This window comes from Papio anubis, chromosome 5, assembly GCF_008728515.1.
Source record: "Papio anubis isolate 15944 chromosome 5, Panubis1.0, whole genome shotgun sequence".
Classification (NCBI taxonomy): Eukaryota; Metazoa; Chordata; class Mammalia; order Primates; family Cercopithecidae; genus Papio; species Papio anubis.
This window is the reverse complement of record NC_044980.1, coordinates 146,115,959-146,138,126: the sequence shown is the minus strand read 5'-3', so window position 1 is coordinate 146,138,126 and position 22,168 is coordinate 146,115,959. Positions and strand designations below refer to the sequence as shown.

The 22,168-nt window shown below is 41.9% G+C and overlaps 1 protein-coding gene across 3 annotated transcripts in view; it reads right to left on the bottom strand.

The window, feature by feature from the left end:
* The window catches only part of GRIA1 (glutamate ionotropic receptor AMPA type subunit 1), a 321,543-nt gene extending 306,546 nt beyond the window's left edge, over window positions 1-14,997 (bottom strand). The window contains exons 1-2 of one of the 3 annotated variants that reach the window (XM_031666559.1): window positions 14,446-14,997; window positions 11,353-11,490 (exon numbers count right to left, since the gene is read on the bottom strand). In XM_031666559.1, the coding sequence (XP_031522419.1) occupies window positions 11,353-11,490; window positions 14,446-14,527 (220 nt within the window). In that variant the 5' untranslated portion in view covers window positions 14,528-14,997. The remainder of the gene's footprint in view (window positions 1-11,352; window positions 11,491-14,445) is intronic. The other 2 variants (XM_021939888.2, XM_031666558.1) reach the window with 2 other exon arrangements.
* Window positions 14,998-22,168: the final 7,171 nt, after the last annotated feature.

Sequence of the window (22,168 nt, the reverse complement as noted above, 5' to 3'; positions counted from 1 at the left end):
TCTCATAATCTCTGCTTGAAACACGTCTGCTAATATCTAAGTTGCCAGAGCATGTCACATGACCAAATGTGACATTAATAAAGCAGGAAGGTATATTTTTCCCCAGGAGTTTGAGGGAGAGATAAATAATTGCCAAACAATAATCCATCTACCACAGTGCTCCACAAATATCAATGACTGAATAAACAAATGGACCTTCCCCAAAATCAGTTGACCTTTGTAGCTAAACCGCTTTTCTACCATCAGTGTTAGTCAGGATATCAGTCCCCTGTAAATGCATGACCTATGTAAAAGAACCATACTGCCCCGTTTGCCTTGGACAGGAGCCAACTTGAGATCTCTGCTTGTTTAACAGAAGTTAAAGCCTCCTTCATTTGATCCTGGCTCTCCCTGTCCCCTCTTCAGGTATAGGGAAGGTTTCGTTCCTGCCAAAAACTAGAGGGGATGGATCCAATTAGGAGAACCTACCATCTGGTGGTGTGGGCTCATCAGATTTGCAGCCAAGATTCCAACTGGGACTGTTAAAGAGTTTGTGCACAATAGCTTGAGTGTTTGAGTAGAGCAGGAAATGTCCTGGTCACTGGGACAGAGTATAGGTGCCTCAGGATCACCAGACAGTTTACAGCTGACAGCCCCAACATATTGTCAGAGTGGCCTGGAGAGACCAGGCTAGCACTTTCTAACTGTTCTGTGAACACAGGTTTGCTCCTGTTTGGACAGGGATTACCAAAGACCCCTGCAGCTTTGATTAACTCAGAAGCCTGAATTTCAGACCTTTTGCTTGTCCTGGCTTCTGATCTTGCCTTACTCACCAGAATCCCTTGTAAGTCCTTGTCTCTTTGGTGGCTCTTCTGGCTTTAGCATGCTGACCCTTTGTCTACATTGGTTCAGCCCCAGCCTGTCTGAATTTTCTTTTTTGTAAAGATGTGCAATAGGGGACATATATATATATAGATAGATAGATAGATTAGATAGATAGATATAATATATATATAATATATATACATATATATGTATTGTAAATGTATTTATTTACAATAAATACATAAAATAGACAATAAATACATTTGCATCTATATATAGATAGTATATATATATGCTTAATAGGCAAAAATATATATATGTATCTGTTTTGCCTATTAAACATTCAATCTCCATTCTTTTGGTAATAGCATCCTGATTCTCTCTGAGGGAATTATTCCTCCCCCATGTTCATATAGTTTTGGTGCGCTGGCTTAAATCCACAATCCCTTGGTCCTTCTCACTACCCCAAGCTCTAAAAATGATGCTTTCACTAGGCCTATGTCAAGCAAAAGAATACAATATCCTGGCCACTGTGTTATATCCAGAAATGAGCATGTGTCCTAAGTTTTATCCAGTGACGTCAGGTCCAGAATTTTTGTGGAACTGATGAGAAAAGAGAAGTTTCCTTTCCACTGGACTTTTAGCCGGGCAGGTGAAGGCTGCCAGCAGTAGGATCTGATATGTGACACACCTATGCCTGAGAGCAAAGCCAGTTTAGAGAAAAGCTAAGCCAAAAAATCTAGAGGGCATGTCTCAGTCCTGATGACATCAATCAGTCCCTTAATTTGGCTATACCTGAAGTTAAAACTATCCAGTTAGTTGGGTTTCTGTCACTTGCCACCAAAAGGGTCCCAGCTGCTTACTGCTCAAATGGGCTTTCCCCCTTATTTCTGTAAACAGTAATTTCTTAAGCCAAAGAAAGTCTATGATCCACATATTTAGTCCATTTTCATGGACTGAATCATAAGTGAAAAGAAATGCTTTCAGACTTAGTGTTGCTATAAATTTAGATCTTGGATAAACTTAGCCTTAAGATTTCAATTTTCCCTATCCATAACATAGATTCATTTATGGGTAATGACCACCTTCCTAGGAAAACACTAAAAATTAATTAGTTACATTTTACTTGATGCTAATAGACAAGAAGCCTGGTTAATTATATTACCCTGCATTTGCCTAGCATGTTTGACTTTTAAAACTCTTTCATACAAATAATGGCACTTGCCTGTTTTAATAACTTTGAGAATCAGGTATTAGCACCCCATATTATACATCTGGAAACTAAATCGGATATAAAAGCTTTTCAAGGTTATACAGTAAGTCAATGTCAGAACTCACATTAAACAAGTTATCTCAAGTTCTGCACATACTAGAAATTCTATTCAATTTCATAGGAAATTGTTCTACTGGGTTTATAGTACCCTTAAAATCATAACAAAATATGTACAAATGATTAAAATTTTATTGAGAGAATCATCACAGCACTGTTTTCAAGAAAAAAGGGAAATAAACTAGATATCCCATAAAAGGAGACAGCTTAAATAAATTAGGGTACATATGTACAGTGGGCTTTTATGAAACCATAAAAAATGAATGTGCAATAATGAAAGTAGCCTAAAGGTTATAATATGCAAAAAATCATGTCATAAGATAGTAATATAAATCTATTAATGTTTAAATTGTTAAGTTCAAAAAAAGGATGGAAAATGTATCCTTAGTACTATAATTAAACACATTTTATTTTGCTTGCTGTCTCTATTCCTGTAGCTTTCTTTAATACATATATTACTTTTGTAGACAAACTAAAGGCTATTCTCAAAACTTTATTTTCATCCTAGAGGTTCCACACAATGAACACATGGAAACATGCCTAAACATTGGGTATCAATTTCATTAGCCTCCAACTGCCTCATTAGCCCCAATTTTGCCTGCCTCCTCAACCTGGACCTCCCATGGCCCTGGGCTCCCCTGTGCTCTCTGGACAGTAGGCTGGGACACACCAAAGTCACAAGATGCATACAAGGCTCATACATCAATGGCAAACCCAGGGCTTGAATCAGAAATTCTTTATTTAGAAAATGGAACGTTATACCTTATTTAGGACCCTTCATGACAATAGTCAAGTGGGAGCTAAAATGAGCTTTCAATTTGACTTACACCTGGTTTTCACCCCCATAACTTTGCAGAAACACAACAACAGCCATCCATAGGTATTTACAGCACAGCCTGTTGGAACTCTCAAAACTCATAATTTCAAAAGCATTACTCCAAGCAGCAATGATTCAGGCTTATTCTTGTCACTGCCATTCATTCATTCATGCATCTAGCATCACTGAACACTATTCTGTGGTGGTGACTGTGATGGGAAGCTAAAGTAAACAAAGTCATTGACCTCACATTGCTTAGTCCAGTTGCGCAGGTAAGACAAGTGTTCAGCTGAGTAAAACCTGGGGATATGCGTGACCATTGCTAGGGGGATGGTAAAAAGGGCTGAGGGGCAGAAGACCATGTGAATATGAAAGAGAAAAAAGGCTTAATAAAGAAGGTAAAATAAGAGCTAGAGCTGACCAGGACAGAATTTCAACAGAGCAGTATGGAAGGAGCAGTTTGTAAGTGCAAGTGAAGGAAATGGCAGTGTGAATTTGAAGACCACTGAGTTGTCTGGTTGGAACAGAGGCTGAGCTTCAGTGCTATGTATGTCTTCCTTGTTAAAATAAATGAGGACTCTGAATGAATCCCTTTCTCCACACAGCCTCATCACTTCTCCAGGCACTGCACTGGATCAGCCTCCAATCTCCAGGAATGCCCATGGGCACACAGAGCCACATACGATGACAATGCACCCCTAAACCAAGTCATCAGCTTCCCTTTCCCTGGCCTCTGTCCCCGTCCTCCTGCCCATCTGCCAGACTCCATCCCAAACTGGAGATGGGAGTAAAGAAACAAGGCCATTGAAACACAAGCCAAACATCTTCAGGAAACGTGAATTTGGCAAAGTACTATCAAGCATCTGATTTTTGATGAGAAAACAGAAATCTAACCATGGCATGTCTCTGCTTAAAACTCTTCCATGGGCTCTTTAGTCTTAGAGCTAAAGATCAAAATCCATAACAGAGTCTACAAGGCCTGGCCAGGCCTCTGCCCAGGAAGCTTCTCAAACACTCCTCTTGTTCCCATCACTGCATCACCAAAGCCTTCAGTCCTCAGCTCAAGCACCTATTCATCCTCCTGCACAGAGCTGGTTCCTTTGAATATGCTTTCATGGAATCATGGCCCTTTCTTTCAGATTGTTTATTACAACCTATAATGATACACTCATTCGTGTGACCATCTAATGGCAGCCTCCTTTATTAGCTGGTGAGCTGCATGAGCACAGGGCTGCTTTCCAGTTTTGTTCACAATAGTAAGCACTCCATAAATATTTGTTAAATATTGAATGAATTCATCTGAGGCCCCAAAGTAGGCTTAATGCTTCAGCATTTGCATACAGAATGCACCCTGGATGTGCAACTTGTTGGAAGGGAAGTCTAGAGCTTTTAGACTCTTAGCTTGTTTAGGGACCCTCTCGCTAGCCAAAGGTAGAGAATTTCAATTAATCATATATCCCTGGTGTTTTCCATATGCTGCCAGCATAGAAATGCAGCCCCAGAAGGACTCTCAGAGACCATGAACTTCACTTTATAAATAAGTTCGGGGGAGGGGATGTTTCTCCAAGGTTACACCTAAATGATTCAAGAAGGTAGCCCAGCATTTGAATCCATATCTTCAAATCTCACCTCAGTGTACTATTTACTACATCAAACCTGCCATTACAGGCAGGTGTGTGTGTGTGTGTGTGTGTGCATGTGTGTGTGTACAAATATATACATATATATTTTCCCATCTACATCGTACCTATCTTTCCAAATTCAACTCAAATGTCCTTGCTTTATGAAACCTAAATCCCTCCAACTAAAGGTTTTCCTTCCTTCTTCTGAATGTGTGTGTATGTGTATGTGTGTGTGTGTATGTAAGAGGGAGACAGAGACAGAGAGAAAGAGAGAGAGAGAGAGAGAAAGAGAGGCAGATTTGGTTTATTCCTACTTCCTTTATAAGAACCTGAGCCCCTTAAGAGGAAAATCAATGCCTAATGCATTTTATTTTTCTCAATTTCTAGTGCAATGCCTTGTAATGAAAAATGGATTTCATCTCTTGCATCAGCTGTCACCAAGTTGAGGCCATGTTGAGATTCAGTGGGAAAAAATCTGTAATCAACTAATGCTGTCTGCAAAGGTATGGAATGGGGCAGTGACACTGCATATCCCCATAGAAGGTGAAAATAAAAGGGTTTTGGATGAATGAATGAACAAATTCATGAATCTTACCAGTTTTCCAAATGTGCTATATGATCACTTTATCCTGAGTGTCTGAGAGGAGAGCAGTAAGCTCACTCATCCCAGCAGGATCTTCATACTAGTCAGGGAAAGAAATGTTTACAAGGATTTTTCTCTCCATAAAAGCTGCTGATTATCAATATTATAATAAGAGCCAAGAGTCAATCATAGACAAATGTCAACACTTGTGTGCCTTAATGTAAGGACACGGGTGAAGATGGAGGAGCCAACATCAGACTGTAACATTAACCAGAGAACTGTAGACATCTGCCATGGAGCTGAGAACATAGTGTGGTGCAGGAGGCAAACTCCCAACTCTCCACCACATGGTAACAAGCATATGCAGCAGTGGTGAGGGGAGGCGAGGAGGAATATTGTGACTTTACCCACTCAAAATACCCTCCTCCCACTCCACAACCAAAATCTGCTCCACCCTTTAATGCCTGCTAAAGTTCCACCTTCCCCAAGAAGTTTTCATCATCCACAGTCATATCTTCTGCCTTGGAAGACTTAGCTCTCAAGCTTGAATCATAAATTCCACTGTGACACTTCTACTGTTGGGCAATTTCACTGCTATGGTACTTTTATCTGTCCATGTATTCATAGATTTTTCTTTTTTTTGAGACAGTGTCTCGTTCTGTTGCCAGGCTGGAGTGCAGTGGTGCGATCTTGGCTCACTGCAACCTCTGCCTCCTGAGTTCAAGCAATTCTCCTGCCTCAGCCTCCCGAGCAGCTGGGACTACAGGTGTGTGCCACCGTGCCCGGCTAAGTTTTTGTATTTTCAGTAGAGACGGGGTTTCACTGTATTAGCCAGGAAGGTCTCCATCTCCTGACCTCATGATCTGCCCGCCTTGGCCTCCCAAAGTGCTGGGATTACAAGCATGAGCCACTGCCCCTGGCCATAGTCATAGATCTTTAAAGGGAGAAAGCTTATTGAGTTTTGGAGCCCCACAATCTGGCTTTAAATACTAGCTTAGGTTTTTATTTTTTGCATAATATAAAGACACAATCTCTCTCAGTCTCAGTGCCATCATCAACAAAATGGTGATAATAACCTTTCAAGATTGTTACAAAAACTTAAGACAACATATGTAAAGTATTTGGCACATAGTAGGTCTTCAAAATAATCCTTGTTTATCCCACCATCAGCCACCATTCTCTTCATTACTATATACAGACTAATTTTTTGAGGGTAGGAGTTATACATCTTTGGTGTCTTTTATTATTATTTTTGACAGGGTAAATAATAGATATTATTAGAACAAAATAATAAAATGATGAATGCTGACAATATAAATCAGGTGTGAGCAGATTGGCCTACTAACGGGCCTGCCCAAACAACATAATTCGGTTACTCTAGCAATCAGACAGGAAGTAATGGAAACTTTGGTTAACTTGAGAGTTTATGTATTTAAAAAGGGCAGCACTTCTCAGCTCTAGACAATAGAAGTTGAACAGGGATGTAGGTCCAGGGTTGCTTAATGCCCTAAGTTTTTTTTTAAAGATGCCAGAAATCTGGATTTTTATGTCAAATATGAAAAAGCATTGTGTAGGTCAAGAAAAACGAATCTGTGTTGCAACTCGGAAGTTGATGAGCCATTCTCAGGCAAGAGCTAAGGCCATCTGTCTGTTGCCAGTCCCTAATGTCTTGTTGGGAAGACCCAGGGCTTCCCCAGTAGGTCCATAACAGAGGGCATCCCACTGTAGTTAGGGTTGCTACATTTCACCCATTGTCATTGAGGCTCTGAACATTTTTATGCTTTGTAATTCCCTGACTCCTATAGACATTTATTCATTTGTATTAGGGGCATTTCCAAGTGTTCTCAACACTAAACTATAGATATACGTGGTCTTTCTGGCAGCAGTTTATATTCTGGTGGTGAAGCTAACCTATAAAGACACAAAACAGACAACATTGCAGTGCTATCAATCAGGGCTTGCAAACTCAATGCTTGCCAGAGCCAGCAGGTAAAGAAAATGAGAAGAATGGGCTTGTTGGGAAAGAGGCCATCTAGATGAGGTTTACTCTGTTCCAGCTCAGCAAATTGAGGCTACATAGACCTGGGCCCTAGTGTTGCCAGATATTTTAATATTTTAAAATAGTAGTCAAGACAAGATGTCCAAGTTTTAATGTGAAATTCCATGGTTTGTACACAGTGTGTGGGCCCAGAACTCAGTCTCTGTGCTGGAACTGGCTTGTGGATGGCTATATTTAGTGACCCCTTCTGCAGATAGATAACCCTATTTATCCTTGAGGCTCAATTAAATCACCACCTCCTAGAGACCAACTCCACTCTTCAAGGCATCTTTAATACTCCATACAAATTGCTGCTATAGCACTTGCAACATTACATTTTAATTTTCTTTGTTCAGAACAAAAAAAGTCTTACTATGGATAAAGTACTCCAGGGCAGGGAATGCAACTTACTGTTGTCTGCATTTGTAGCACTTTATATCATGCCTAGGTTTGGTTGAGGGCTCAAAAACGCTTACTAAAGGGATGGAAGACTTTTTAGATTAAAGAGTTTCTTAAAGTGTGATCTCATAATAACTGCTATAGAATTCCTCCAGGGCCTACTCTTGAATATCTTGATTCAGGAAGTAGAAAGTTCATCATGAGTCTTGCTTTAAACAAGCTCCCTGAGTGAATTTTATGTGCACTAAAGTTTGTGAACCTCTGGGCTAAACTGTTAGCTCTACAAGGAAAGAGGCTGTGCCTTCTTTCCCGGCCCTTATATTCCTAGCATCTGTCCCAGTGTTTGGCATGAGTAGGCATTCAGTATGTATTTGCTGAACAAATGAATGAATAAATAGATGAATAAATTAAAAGGTAAGAATTAAGCTGCAACTATGCTATTCAGACCTCTAATGGTAATAATCTCAATCAGCATTTCATTTATTCCTTTATTTACACTTACCACAAAGGCACCAAGATAATCTGGGTAGCTGATCAGTAAATATCTTCTCTATGCACAATCTCCCCAAACCCTACCCCTGAAAGCTTGGAAGAGTGCTTAGAGGAGATCCCAAGGCGTTGGGTTGCTGATTCAATGGCTTTACTCTTTAATAATGGCAGACAAGGGAAGCAAGACAGATTGAACACAAAGAAGGCACCAAACTCTCACCTTGGCCAGTAGCAGTAGCCATAGTCCTCTTCTATCTTCCCTACCTTCCCTACCTTCCCTACCATACAACCGCCTCTTCTCATTTTCAGTCCCGTGGCTGCTAACATGTCTAGCATGAACAGTTCCCATTACACTTCCTCTCCCTTCCCTTCTCCACCCTCTGGTGGAGGGATAATGAATAGCAAAATGCAAAGGAAAAAATCAAATGACAGCAAAAATTATGAAAAAAACAAATAATATTAGTCATTTTCTAGATCTAAGACTGATGGGGCAGTTAATTTAAGGCAACTACTAATTCAGATTTGAAAAAAGCACAGCACAGAAAATTAAGTCTGAATAAGATGCTTTTCTTGTTTTCCATGTATCAGTAATGAGTGTATTCTTCCTAAAACCGCTGTGCTCCCACTGACATTTTCTACTCAATTCAAACTGGGACAGATGTAAAGTTTTCCCAAACCAGTGGGCTACAGCGAACATAGCCCTAAAGGGTTCTTAGCCTCACATGAAAATTAACAGAGGTTCCTCCAGCCAGTCTACCATCTCCACCTAAATTGCCCAGTACCCCCTTTGGGATCTGGGAGCTAAAGAAAAGAAACACAAGGTCTAAGCACAAAATAAGATTATTGCTTCTCAGATAATCCCCATAACAATGTTTCCCACTAGACTGTAAGTTACCTGAGAGCAAGGGCATTTTATCATCTCTGTATTTCCAATATCTTTTTCAGTTTATACCTTTGAAGAAACATTTAAAGAATTAACTAAACGAACAAGACAGGAATTCATGGAAACCTGTACACTAGTATATGGATGGCAGCATCAAGTTCAAGAACTCAGATTCATCCACTCCAGGTTAATTGACCAAAATGAACAACATTGTCTGTATCATATTTCCGCCTCCCTAATAAACAGTCATTAACCCTATTAGAGAGTAAATCTTAGGTTGCTGAGATAAAAAGACAGAAGCACCACCTTTTGCCTTAGAACCTTTTCTCCTACTTTTGTCTTTTATTACCTTACTGTACCAGTCAACATCTTGACACTAGGAGAGCGGTTCACATCTCTTTCAACCAAGACCTGCTGTAGACATTTCTCAGTAGCATGTGTGAATACACACACCAGCTATTTATTCTTGATCCTCTAAGCAAGTAATACAAAAGCTGTAAAGTATGACAAAAGCTATGGAGCCCTGCTCCAGGAAATAAATTAGCACATGTATATGCATGCAAACGTTTACAGATACACTGATGCCCACACCCAAATGCCCCTTCCAAAGACTCTGATCAAAGCCATATTAAAAAAAAAAAGGAAAGGTTATCTGATAGCAAAATAGCTACTCAGTATTATTCTAGATTCCCAGAAAGATGGTTTCATAAAACTACAATTCAACATTTAAACTTCAGCTCTTTTTTTAAGGGTAGTGAGTAACGCAGTAGACAAGATTTTCAACCTCAGCATCACCAAAATGAAGAATTGCTATTTTATTTATTCAATGGACCAGTCCTGTGCAAATCACAGCTACAGTTTGAAATACTGTAAGTTTTTCTCCTTAGGTGCTTTATTAGACCTCTGCCTTACAAGACCCTGAAAATTCCCTTTCATTTCTTGGGTAATCCCACTAGTTGATTAGGTTACTATAAGAATCAGTGTATCTATCACAGTATCCAGGAACATGGGCCTTTGGGTCTCAAAACCACCATTTGCTTCCTGAGTAACCTCGGGCAAGTTATATAACCTGTTGTAGCCTCAGTTTTCTCATCTATAAAAGGAAGATAATGTCTAGTACTCTGCAAAGCTCCTGTGAGGATTAAATGAGCTAAGACATGAAAAGCAATTAGTGCATTACATGGGCTGTAGTCAATGCTTAATACATGGTAATGAATGTGACTATAAATGACTATAAAGTATTTATCATGGTTCTGATGCACAGTAAGTTCTCAATAAATGAAATCTGCTATAATTATAGTTCTTGGAATTTGTGTCAACATTATTTTAGGAGTGGTCTTAGGGATAGAAAGAATTCTGACTTCTCATTTTGAGACTTCAAAACAGCCTATTCGAATCACTGGGAACTCACCAGTGGGACTATGAGAAAGACACAAAGGAAATATGGTCCATGCCTTCCATCACAGACAGCTCAGCAGAAGTCACCAAGTCAACAGTGACACAGCAAGACTATTGTGCCAATTCAATCCAGTTTGGGGTCTCATATTGTTCTTGTGAATTCAGCTCACACTTCCCTGCCATAAATTTTTACTTGAGCTTAATCCCTGAAGGGAAAATGTGTTTCCTGATTAATTTTCATGCTTTCATCTGTCATAAAATGCCAATCATGTGAGCACAGGCTTCCTTTTCATTCCTAGTTGCCAGGAAAACTCAGAATGGTGTTCGTTGCCCACATTTTACAATGCATTCAATTCAGATGTCAGAGATCTATCTATCCCTTCTGCTTCTTAAGGCCACCTTTGTTCTGTTTGATGCTCAATGACCATCCTACAAACTGTGTCTTAAACAATCAATCTTCTCAAGCCATTTTAAAAATGACCAAGGTGCCAAGTTTTAATAATTATTGATCACTTCCGAAAATGAAGAACCAGACATATACAACTTCTCAACTATTTTTTCTTATCAAGCTACATTCTGTCCATTTAACTTGTGGATAGGAAATGCCTTAAGCATTTTAGACCACATTTTCATAAACTCAGGACCCTTAATTCTATGTCTCTCAGAAGTTTCGTATGTGCAAAACTCTCAGCTGGACCAGAAAACCTCTGCAAGGTAGGGAAGATGCAGTCAACCCAAGCACCCATCGTGCTGGCATTTAAAGTTAGCTGACAGTGAAAAAGCAAATCCATTCCATGAAGCATTGCAGGGGCTAAAATGCCAACTGCTGGAATCACTCAGAAGCCTCTAGACATTTTTCTTGGAGGGCTTTCTCTTATGAAGACGAATGGCAACTGAAGTCATTTTTGCAACACCACCAGCTACCCACAGGCCCTCCTTTCATTGGTCTAGCGCAGAAAGACATCTCAGAAATAGAAACAATTACTTACATCTATAGGTCATCTCAAAGCTGTCACTGATGTTCACAATATCAATCTGGGGGAGCAGCTTCGGGGGCTCTGTGAGTTGCGACAAAGCAAATCTAAAAGCAGCATGTTCCTGTGACTGCTGGTTTGGAAATAATCCCCCTAGGAGAAAAGAAAATGCAACATGATATATGGGCTAGAGATAGGTTTTAGTTCCTCACAATTCACCCCAGATGAGTCCTCTTCTTCTCCCCATGCCAAACTCACTAGCTGTAGCCTTGAGCGGTAGAGATGAGAGTTCAAATAGACTTAACTGGATGCTGACACTTAAGCTCCTACAGATGAGCTTTTATGTGACAAGGGCCTCTAATATCTATTACTTTGCTCAGACATTTGATTGTGTACCCCTCAATTCAGCTAAAGTCAGAGAAAACAGGAGACTTGTGCTATTTCTCTTCCTCCTCCCTTGTGCAAACCACCTAGGAACTGCTATTCTCTTATATAAACATATACATAAGCCCCCTCACCCTCTTGTCATGTCTACTTTGTCTTATATCAACCCCATCTCTCACCAGAGAGCTTTATGGGAATTAGGTACTAATCAATGCTGCAGGGTGATTGAAATATAGCTTTGGGACCCTGTGGGCTTCTCCACTACTATAACTGTTTGCTTGGACACTTCTTAGTCTTTGGCCTAGCAAGACCTGCATGCAATCTAACTATTCTATTGCCCCTAAGGTTTATTATTCATTTTCTCTAAAAACACTTGTTTTTCTGCAAACAATGTTTTGCTGCTTCTTTCACCACTCATGATCCCAGTTACCTAGGAATGACTTGTTACATAAGGGATTGCCATTGTGTGTTTGCATGGTGGAACCTTGTGCTTCAAAGATGTGGGATCTTAGGAATCTCAAGAGGATACAAGCGTTCTATTCTAGTAAAAGGTATAGCAAAGTGCCTGATAGGGTGCCTGTTCCGAGAAACAAGAGTTCATGGCTTACCTTTGTATTTACTGTCAACATGTAAATCAATTACATTTCTGTGAATTAAAATCAGCCATTTCTAGAGACTGAACTACAGTGATGTTTACATAGAAGTTTATCTCAGATCTGACAGTAATCATAGTCCAAACACAATGCACTTCTAACTTCTTGTAGAGTGGGTATTTATTTTTAAGAACCAATAAATGGATTGCAAGCCTTTTGTTACAGATCACATGAATAGAATCAAGTACTACCTGATGGCGATGATATTTTCAGCATTCTGTTCTATAATTTAATGCTTCAATCTCTGTTTTTGAAAACAGTAGCAATGGCTTTATCAGTTAAACAACCAAGGTAGGGCTAAATATAATTTTAAAAATCTGCAGAGATACATGAGAAAACAGCACATACACAAAACATTCTCATGCATTTATACCAGTTGCTATATATACAAATACACTAGACAAACACATCCCATCCACAAAGGATAGGTAGTATATAAGCACAAATGTAAACAATGCCACATGTAAGAGCCAGTGATTTCCACATGTACATGTGCCCCCATTTTAAAGAATAAAAACAACAAAAAAATTATTGATTCTGATGCTCCCCCTTCCCCCCAGATGACCACACCCCAAACACTGCCCTGTCCCCTTTCTCCTCCTCTGCAATGAATGAAAGAGAAGGGGTGGGAGGTTGGGGAGTAGAAGGCTACAGGCTGGGCTACAAGGGAAGTGTCTCCCCTGAAGGCAGGAAGTTTTGTGTGTAAGGCACTAGCACACAGATACATACACACTTCAGGATGTAGCTTAACAGGTGTCAGGAAACAAAGCAAGTTACTCCATGACCACTCCAAGCCGCCAGCTAGTTGGAGAGGCCGAAAGAGATGGGTACTGCAGCACACATATGCCTGACAAAATATCAATTGCACCATGTCCCCCCTCAAACACACACTCACAAAAGGGCACAAACTCCCAGTAATGCGAACTTTCCCTAGTGGAGCTATCTCCCTACCAGGGAAGAGAGACTAGAAACCAAACCAACAAAGATGCTTCCAAACACAGCAGCTTGCTTCATTCTGGGACACAAACGACACTGAAATCCTAGTCACACGGAAGCCCCAAGCCCTTGTGGACATGCTTTGTGGTTGGCGTTATTGCTCCTGTTTGTTTTGCTTTCCCTCATGATTATCAGGAGTAGCAATATCTGTCAGTTCCCTCAGAAATACAGGGAGGGTGGCGGGGCCTTTCAGAAGTGCAACAACTAAGAAGGGGAAATGGGGAACAAGGAAAGCATGCAGCATGTTGCAACCTGCCTCTAAGTTGAGAGGATGGAGCCCAGTAACAAGGATAACGGACAGCCAACAGGAGGAGAAAGGAGCATGTGTACGTACGCGTGTGTGCTTGTGTGTGTAAAAGGTAGACCTCTGTGGACAGGAAATCTAAGAGGAGGGGGCAAGGAAGGAACGGAGAAAAGGCAGGCTAGGAAGTTCCAGGATCGGGGGAGTGGAGACCACCAGCGCAGCATGGCAGACAGCAAAGGGAAGGCAGCTGGAGGAGTCCAGAGCAGGAGAGGGAGCCTACCCGCCTTGGAGTGGGGGCCTTCTGGCATTATTTCAGTGGCTGCAATATACCCAGCACCCCTCACTCCTTCTTCTAGAGGGTCTCTTTTCTGTCTCCTAGCAGAGAAAGCACTGCCTCCTTCAATTACATATATATGTGCATATGTAATATATAATCACACACGTGAAAACACACACACCATACATACTTACATTAAAAATGGAATCAAGCACCATCTACCAAGCAATACAGTTAACTCCTTAAACACCCACCACCCCTTTCAGCCTGATTTTTTTTTCCTCCAAAGCGATAGTTCCTCCATTTCACATGCTCTTGCCTGGAGTGCGAGTGGGATGTGTGTACGTGTGCGAACACTTCCCCTCTGCCCTCATCCGATCAGGAGAAGCCCCCTCCTCTGGCTGGCAGCCCAAGTCTCCCTTCTGTTACTGCAGCACAGCTTTAGGGAGCCAAGCACAACAGTCAGTATCGGGGAGGGGGTACACAACCCCTACACCCCAGAAAATCCCTGGCCAGACCCAGAAAGTCCCTCCCCAGGCTGCCCCCTCACTCACCGATCTGGATATTGTTGGGGAAATTGGCACCTACTACCGCGCCTAGGAAACCGGTGCAGAAGAAGGCAAAAATGTGCTGCATATTCCTTTTTGCATTGGCGAAAAAGAAGCCCAGGTCCAATCATAGATTTGGTGTTTCTCCCCCCTTTCCCTTTATTCTTCTCGCTGTTCTGCCTGTTCTTTTCCTCCTGCTGTTCCTTCCTTGCTTGCTTCCTTCCTTCCTTCAGTGAGGTTTGTCTGTTTCCCTTGGAATCGGAGCACTTAAACTGCAGCGTTAACACCAACTGACAGCCAGATTAACTGAGCACGGGAAGAGAAGCCCGTCCTCATGCTAGCTGGAGCGCTGGCTCCCCCTCTCCTTCTCCTCTCCCCTCGCAGCCTGCCTCTCTCTCCCTCCCTTGCTCTCTCTCGCTCTCCCCCTCACACTCACACAGGCAGTAAGCTCTATGTTAATACCCACCGAGCCAGCTTGGAGTTCCACAGCCGACCTTCCTACTTATTCCCCCTGCCTTCCGTCCTCACCTTATCCTCCTTTCTGTGTGTGAAGAAAGGTTGGGGGGGCGGGGAGGTGACACGTGGCGCTTGGTCCTGGAAGGGGCAACCTCGCAGTCCTCTTTACCCTCCCCCGCCTTTCTGAGCTCTCTCTGCCCCCTCCCCCAGCCCCCAGGCTGAAGCTGCTGGGAATGTGGGTTCAGCTGTAAGTCAGTAGGTGGCAGGGGGTCCCCACAATAGTCCTCAATCCACCAGCTGCTTGATCTAGGTCACTTTTTCTAGGAGTCCATGGGCTGCGCTGGATATATCTCCTGCACTCCACTGGCCCAATTATTCCTACAACTAATTCCTGAGGGAAAGACCCTAGAAATCCCTCCTAGGAAATTTAAAGGGGAAAAAAAAGGCTTTCTCTCTCCTAATGGAAGGAATGACAGATAGACAAACAAGGGAGGATCTGGAGTGATTGGCAGGTATTTTGACCAGATATTTGATAGTCCCTGTCTACCTTTACAAGTGAAATGGTGGTCTCTTTTCAATCCTAGGCATTTAAAATGGGCCCCTTTCTCCCTTTCCCTGCATTCCACAGGAGTCTATAGCATCAGAATCGTGTGGGTGTACAATAAAGACTAAGGATACTTACACAGAGCAATTACATGAGTCATTTTGCAGGGATTCTAGTGAGAGGATTCAAGCTTCTTTCAGTTCTCTCTGGATGCTGGTCGTGTCTGGTGTAAGCTGGAACTTCATAGACTCTCCTGGACCAGGGTTTCTGCTGAAATAACCTGTAGAGAGATCAACTGTGTTTGGGAGAACAGTGTTAAATGCAAAGCAGCAGCCACTAGCAGCCACAGAATACAGTTTTTGAAGGAACTTTACAGTTTTTTATCCATCTATCTTCACTCCAATCCTGCAAAGTGGCCATGAGCCCTGTTTTACAGATGAAAAAGATAAGGCTTCTGGGATTAAGTCATAAAGACACAGACCTACTAAGATGTATAGTACAGCCTACACACTTGAGTGCTATGGCCATTACCAGTTGACTTACCGCCCTGGCCAGGTCTCCGGTCCAACAGGAGATGATCCGGGAAAAGGAAAGTCAACCTTGTCTTTAGTAAGAAAGAAATAATAGACTTTGGTCTCCATTTTGCTTTGCCGTATGAATAGGCCATTTTATCCAGAGGCTCTTTACTTCCCTCACCAAGACTGTATATCATGTGGACTTGAGTGACAGCTACAAGGACTGGAATTTGTAAAAAAATATCTGACCACATACAATGAAGCCCCAAAATAGGAACAACCTGGAGGTCAAATGCTTTGTGATTTCCTATGCACTTTCAGTTATATTAATTAATTAGCTAAAATAATTTTTAAGGCTAATGTTTATTCACTATTTTGGATGTGCCAGGTAACATGCTAGGCAATGCATCTGCATCATTTACTTGTACAATACCTGTGTAAGTAGCCTCATGCCCATTTTATAGATAAAGAAGCAGAGGTCTAAAAATTCACCCAAAGTTTTCACTGCTAATGAAATAGATTGGTCATTTAAACACAGTAAACACCACCATCAGGCCCCAGCTCTTAATTCTTAGGCTCTAACAGCAGCAAGCACTGGGTGGGAACCTTCTAAAGGTAGAATCAGCATCAGCATAGGAAGATGAGAGAACAGAATCAGGAAAGATCACTTCTAAGGTCTCAGCCAACATTAAGAGTCAGTGATTTAATGATTCCATCTTTTAATTTCTCCATTTGCATTTTTGGTATCTTACTATTTTGAATAGTACCTGGGGATCTTTTAGGTTCCTTAAGCTTTGTGCCTGGTAATAATAATTATCAGGCTGTCACTAAAGGCTTTACACCTCGCAGTCACCTTTTAGAGGAAGTTCTTTAGGCCCTTCACAAGCGAAGCCTCAAGGCCCCCTGCCCCCCGTATTAGGTAAGAATTGTTTTGCATACTTTGTAGGAGGGGACTTTTAATGGAGTTAAAAAGATAAATTTTCCATGGTCATTATAACTCATGTAGCCAAGCAGATCTTCCTAAAACAGAGGTCTACATCACTGCCCTGCTCAAGTATGGTCAATAGCTCCCCTCAGTCTATTAAATACATAGGTGTTCACTGATTAAATACAGAAGTTACATATTTCAAGTGTAGGCATCTAGGTCAAACTACATTAGGTTCAACTTGTTTATGCCACGTTTCTTTATAATTTTCTTCATTTCAAATGTTGGTGGGGAACCTATTCTGTATCTCACAGGGTGCCAGGTGCTGGGTGATATGAAGAGGAATCAGACACAGTCTCTGCATCAAGGCAGGTGAATGAGGCAGAAGAAGAAGACAGATGAACCTGGACAACTTTCATCCAGAAAGACCATGACCAGCGCTCTAAAAGATGTAAACACAACAGTGGGAGAACAAAGAAGGATGCAACCAGTGTGTCTGTCTGTGGGGATCCAGCCAGGCTTCAAAAGAGCTGAGTTGTGAAGGATGAGGAAATTATAGGCAGTAACTGAGGACTGGGAAGGACATGCAAACCAAGGAAAGAGCCCCAGCAAGGGCTGGAGGCAGGAAAGAACACCACGTGTTCTGTAAGCCTGGAGCCGGCAGTGCATAACTGGGAAGAGTATACTGGGAAACATGGAACTTAGAAGAGGTCAGCATCAGGATTTGGAACCCACTGAATTCCTGGCAGCCCGTGGTGAGCCATGGGGCATTTTTAGTATGCTAGTTCGAATAGCAGGCATGTGCATGAGAAAGAAAAGATTGACCACTGGTAGAAGGTGATTTTCTCATTTCCTCATCCTCAAAGGTTAGAAGTACCTACCGAACAGCTTTGTTTCCCTTTGACATCATCCTTTATTAGCTCATCATGCTGTCTCTCCTTAGAGTCCCCAATCCTATTTGCCATTCCCAGTATCAGTTTTAAGAGTGGCTAGATGATTAGCTTAAGACAGTGGTTCTCACTGGCAGCAATTTTCTCCCCCAGGGGATATTTGGCAAAAAAGTTCAGAGATGTTTTTGGTTCTCACAACTATGGAAGCGTACCCCTGGAATCTCATGGGTGAACGCCAGGGATGTCACTAAACATCCTACAATTCACAGAGCATCCGCCCCACAAAAAAGAATTATCTGGTTCCAAATATAAATAGCATTGAGGCTAACAAACCTTCCTTAAGGGGACTAGTGATTTGGTATGCCAGGGACTAGGCACCAGGACCCTGCAGCCTCCCTCCCATTATATTACACTGAAGAAAAATTAAGTTGATCATCTTTTAAGACTTTTCACATTTTAAAGTGGAGTATCTGAAGATGGGTGCTCATTAAGGTCCAGCAGTTAAGCATCTAACGGAGGAAATCCAGGCGGCTGACATCCCATTGGAAAAGCCCTCTAAATGCTGTTCAAATTGTGCTCTAGAGACAGCATGGCACCTACTCCTCAAATTAATTATGACCCATCCCAGCTCATATTTTTGGCATACTTTGAGTCCTCTTACCATGTAGCCAAAACAGTCTAAGATTTACTTATTTTGGCTTTGTTTTGACACTGCAAATCAAGGAGAATGGTGTTGGACAGAGATTACAAATGCAAATGCTTCCTTGAGCCAGGCAGGGAAATGAATGAAATGAGCCAAGTTGAGGAGAACGGGGAAGACAAACAGAACTAGAGAGACTGCTCCCTGTTAAAGGTGGCCACAGGGACTCAATAGCAGCATATTATTACCATGAGGAATTGTAGGCCTAGGGTGGCTAGATCCTAGGATTCTTTTTTCAAGGAAAAGTAGAAATATGGAATATATATATATATATTCCATATATATGGAATATGGAATATAGTGACATCCCTGAAATATGGAAAAATACATATATATATTAGGTGTACCTTATTGCAAGCTTAGGGAAAAAAGGGGTAGGGTAAGACTAGTGCCTCTGAGCTTGATCTGACTGACAGGCCACAGAGTACCAGCAGAAGCCCAGAGACAAGAGTCCAACTACTTCTCATGCCCAGTGTCAATCTAGAGGCCAAGTCCATTTCCTCTACAAGGCTGTTTCCGCATCTATTAAATGACAAGATTAGATGTGGTGATGGCTACAGGCCCTTCTGGTTCTGACACTCGGTAACTCCATTTGACAGCAGGGGCTGGGGTAAAGAAGAGAAAGGACCGGTGTCAGGTCTGGGGAGGCCCTTTCTCTCCTCTACCTCCTATTACCTGTGACAGTGGTATTGGCAAGTTCCTTCCCTTCTTGGACTAGTGTCTCCATCTGCAAAATATGGGTGTTTCACCAAGGTTTCTTCTGGCTTTAACATTTTAGGTTTCTAGTGTAAAGCAATGCAAGGGGGGGACCATCAAATTTATGATCTGAGAACAGACTGCTGACAGCTAAACAATTGGCAAAAACGCGATCTGAGAGAGGGTGCCTCTGTGGCTTTAGGAAGGCCTTATTTTTAAAGATGTTTAAAATAATAATAATAATAACAATATTTTTCATGTTTTCTAGCACAATTCATACAGAAGGCTCCCAAAATAATCCACAGACTGTGTGTGTGGCAAGAACACACCCCAAAGAATGTAATTACCCACCCTGGAGTTCTGCCAGGTTTAACAGCATTTTCTATCTGCTTTTTTTTTCTTCTTCTTTCAGTCTTCCCTCCCCTTCTCACACAAATGACAGCATTTTCATAAGCCCTCAGCATTACTAGGTAATTAGGGAGCCGTGCAAATTCTGGAAAACACCCTGGGGCAGGATCAATGCCTGAAAAAAAAAAAAAAAAAAGGTCTATTCCACGGGGAAGCACCTACGCAGCACCATTGTTACTGGTAGAAATTGGAGGCACTGACTATTCCTCTAAATCAGCAATGCCTTCAGAGAGGCCACCTGGGGCCACACTCGCACGGGCGGGCAGCCACCATGCAGTATTGGCACCAGCTCTCTCTCTCACGAGAGGTCCTGCAGCTCATCTGGCCCTGGTCTAGGAGACAAGAGAGCTAGACCTTCACTGCCATCCTCCCCAGATGGGTGGTTCTGGATGAGCTATTTAACCCCTTTGTCTTGGTGTCTTCATCTGGGAAGTGGGGATAATGAGAGGGTATACCTTGTGGGGCTAGAGAGGGCATTAATGACATGCTCCATGTGAAGGACCTGGTGAATCTCCAAACACTCGGAAAGGACTCTGCCAGCCGTTCCTGTACAGAGTGAAATGTTATTATTTTTGTTTTGAGTCCAGAGTCATCCTGGCATTAGAGTCCTTCCATGTGGTTCCAATCCACTTCAGAAAGCTTCTCCTATTGCTCAGTGTGCCAGTCTTCTATTAAGCCTATGTCACTTCCCCCACCCTCAAAATATCTACCCATCAGGATACACAAACTTCTGCTGCTGCTGCTGCTCCTCAATCTGCTCCTTCCCTCATCCCTCCAATCTCCCTACAAGACACCTTCACTCACCCGGTTGTCAAGCTAAGCTAAGAACTCCACCTCACACCCATCAGGAAACTCTATGGGCTGTACTTTGACAATATAGAACCCAACCACTTTCCACCGTCGCTCTACTCCAGGTCACTCATTCTACCCATATCTCTCAATCTTTATCAACTCCTTATTTCTACTCCTTTCGTGCCCCCTCCCCAGCAACATAATTTGCTCTCTATATAGCCGCCAGAGTGAAATTTTTAAAAAGAAAAGTCAGACATTTTTACTCTCCGGCTCTAAAATATCCCAGAACTTCATATCATATTTAGAGTAAAGTCTGAAATCTGGCAGCTGACTGCCTCTTTCACTGGTATCCTGTACCCCTCCTCCCTGGCATCCTCTGCTGCAGTCACACTGGCCTGCCTGCTGCCCATTGGACACACTAATCACCATCTTGTCCCAAGACCATTGCACTTGCTCATCTTTCTGCCTAGAAAGCACCTTCTGTAGAAATCTGCATTGCTTTTGCTCTCACTTCAGGATCTGGTTGGAAGTCTCTTACTATATCCAGCCCACCTACTGCCATGGTTTTTATGTCCCTTACCCTGCTTTTCACTTTGCAGCATTTGTCACTACTTATGGTACATAGTTTATCATTTGATCCATTACTAGAATGTATCTTATCCACTCCAGCACTTAGGACAGCATCTACACACAGTGACTTCTCAATAAATACATGTTAAAAGGATAAATGGATGGTCCTTATTATTCCCTGAAGTACCTTTATTTCTCTTGATCACATTTTCATTTTTTAAGATCTAATTCAATTCCCATCTTCCCTACAATGCCCTCCCATACTGATTTTGGCCTCTCGGAGTATCTGTATTACTTACTGATTTTAATTGACATTTAACTTGACTCTTTCCACTTGATTTTCAGCCCCTTAGGGGTCAGGAATTATGATTATAATGTGAGCTAATTTTTTTTTTGAGCACTTACATGTGTCAGGCACAGTGCCAGGCTACATAACTGCCTCATTTTGTGTGATGTTCACAACAACTCTCTGAAGTGTGAACACTTATTATTCCATCTACAAGTGGAGAATAAAGGGTTAGGGATGTTATGCTACTTGCTCAAGCTTATAGAGCTATTTAGAGGTAGGGCTGGAATTTCAACCTAGATCTGCCTGGCTTTCAAGGCTGGTTCTCCTAACCACTTTTCTATATTGTCCCAAGGGACATGGTAAATTTGGTAAAATCAGTTTGGTAAATTTGCACTGCACAGGCCCTTGCAATGTGTACAACACTTCCAGAAAGGTAAAGGGCCTTGCCTGGGGACACATGGCCTAGCACCAAGAGTTCTCATGTTTAAAACCCCACCCTGTAGTGGCTCACTATTCTCAGGAAGGAGCTCTGAGAAGCCATTCAGAAAGCATGCATAAGACTCAAAAGATGAATGTATTTCAAAAAATGAATATGCCTTGAAAGAGAAGAAGAACCAATGTTCGTCTCCCCACATCCTGTAGCCTTCTTTGATAGAGGCCAAACAGTAATTGTGGTGCTTCTTGTAGTCTCCACCCACCCTCGTGGCCAAAGGAAGATTTTAATCAGTTTTCAGGAGACTTGGAACATAAATGATTCTAATTGACTGTCATATTTCTAGTATTAAATTTTGCTGCTTGCCTAACCTCTGGCCTCTCCTTTATTACTCTAAGGGAGACAAAATCATGCAGAAGAAAAATAGAAAGGCTAGAAATCGGACATTTCTTACATGAAAGAGAAGCAGGTAGAATGACAAAGTGGGAAGACATTTTGAGATCCTGGAGTC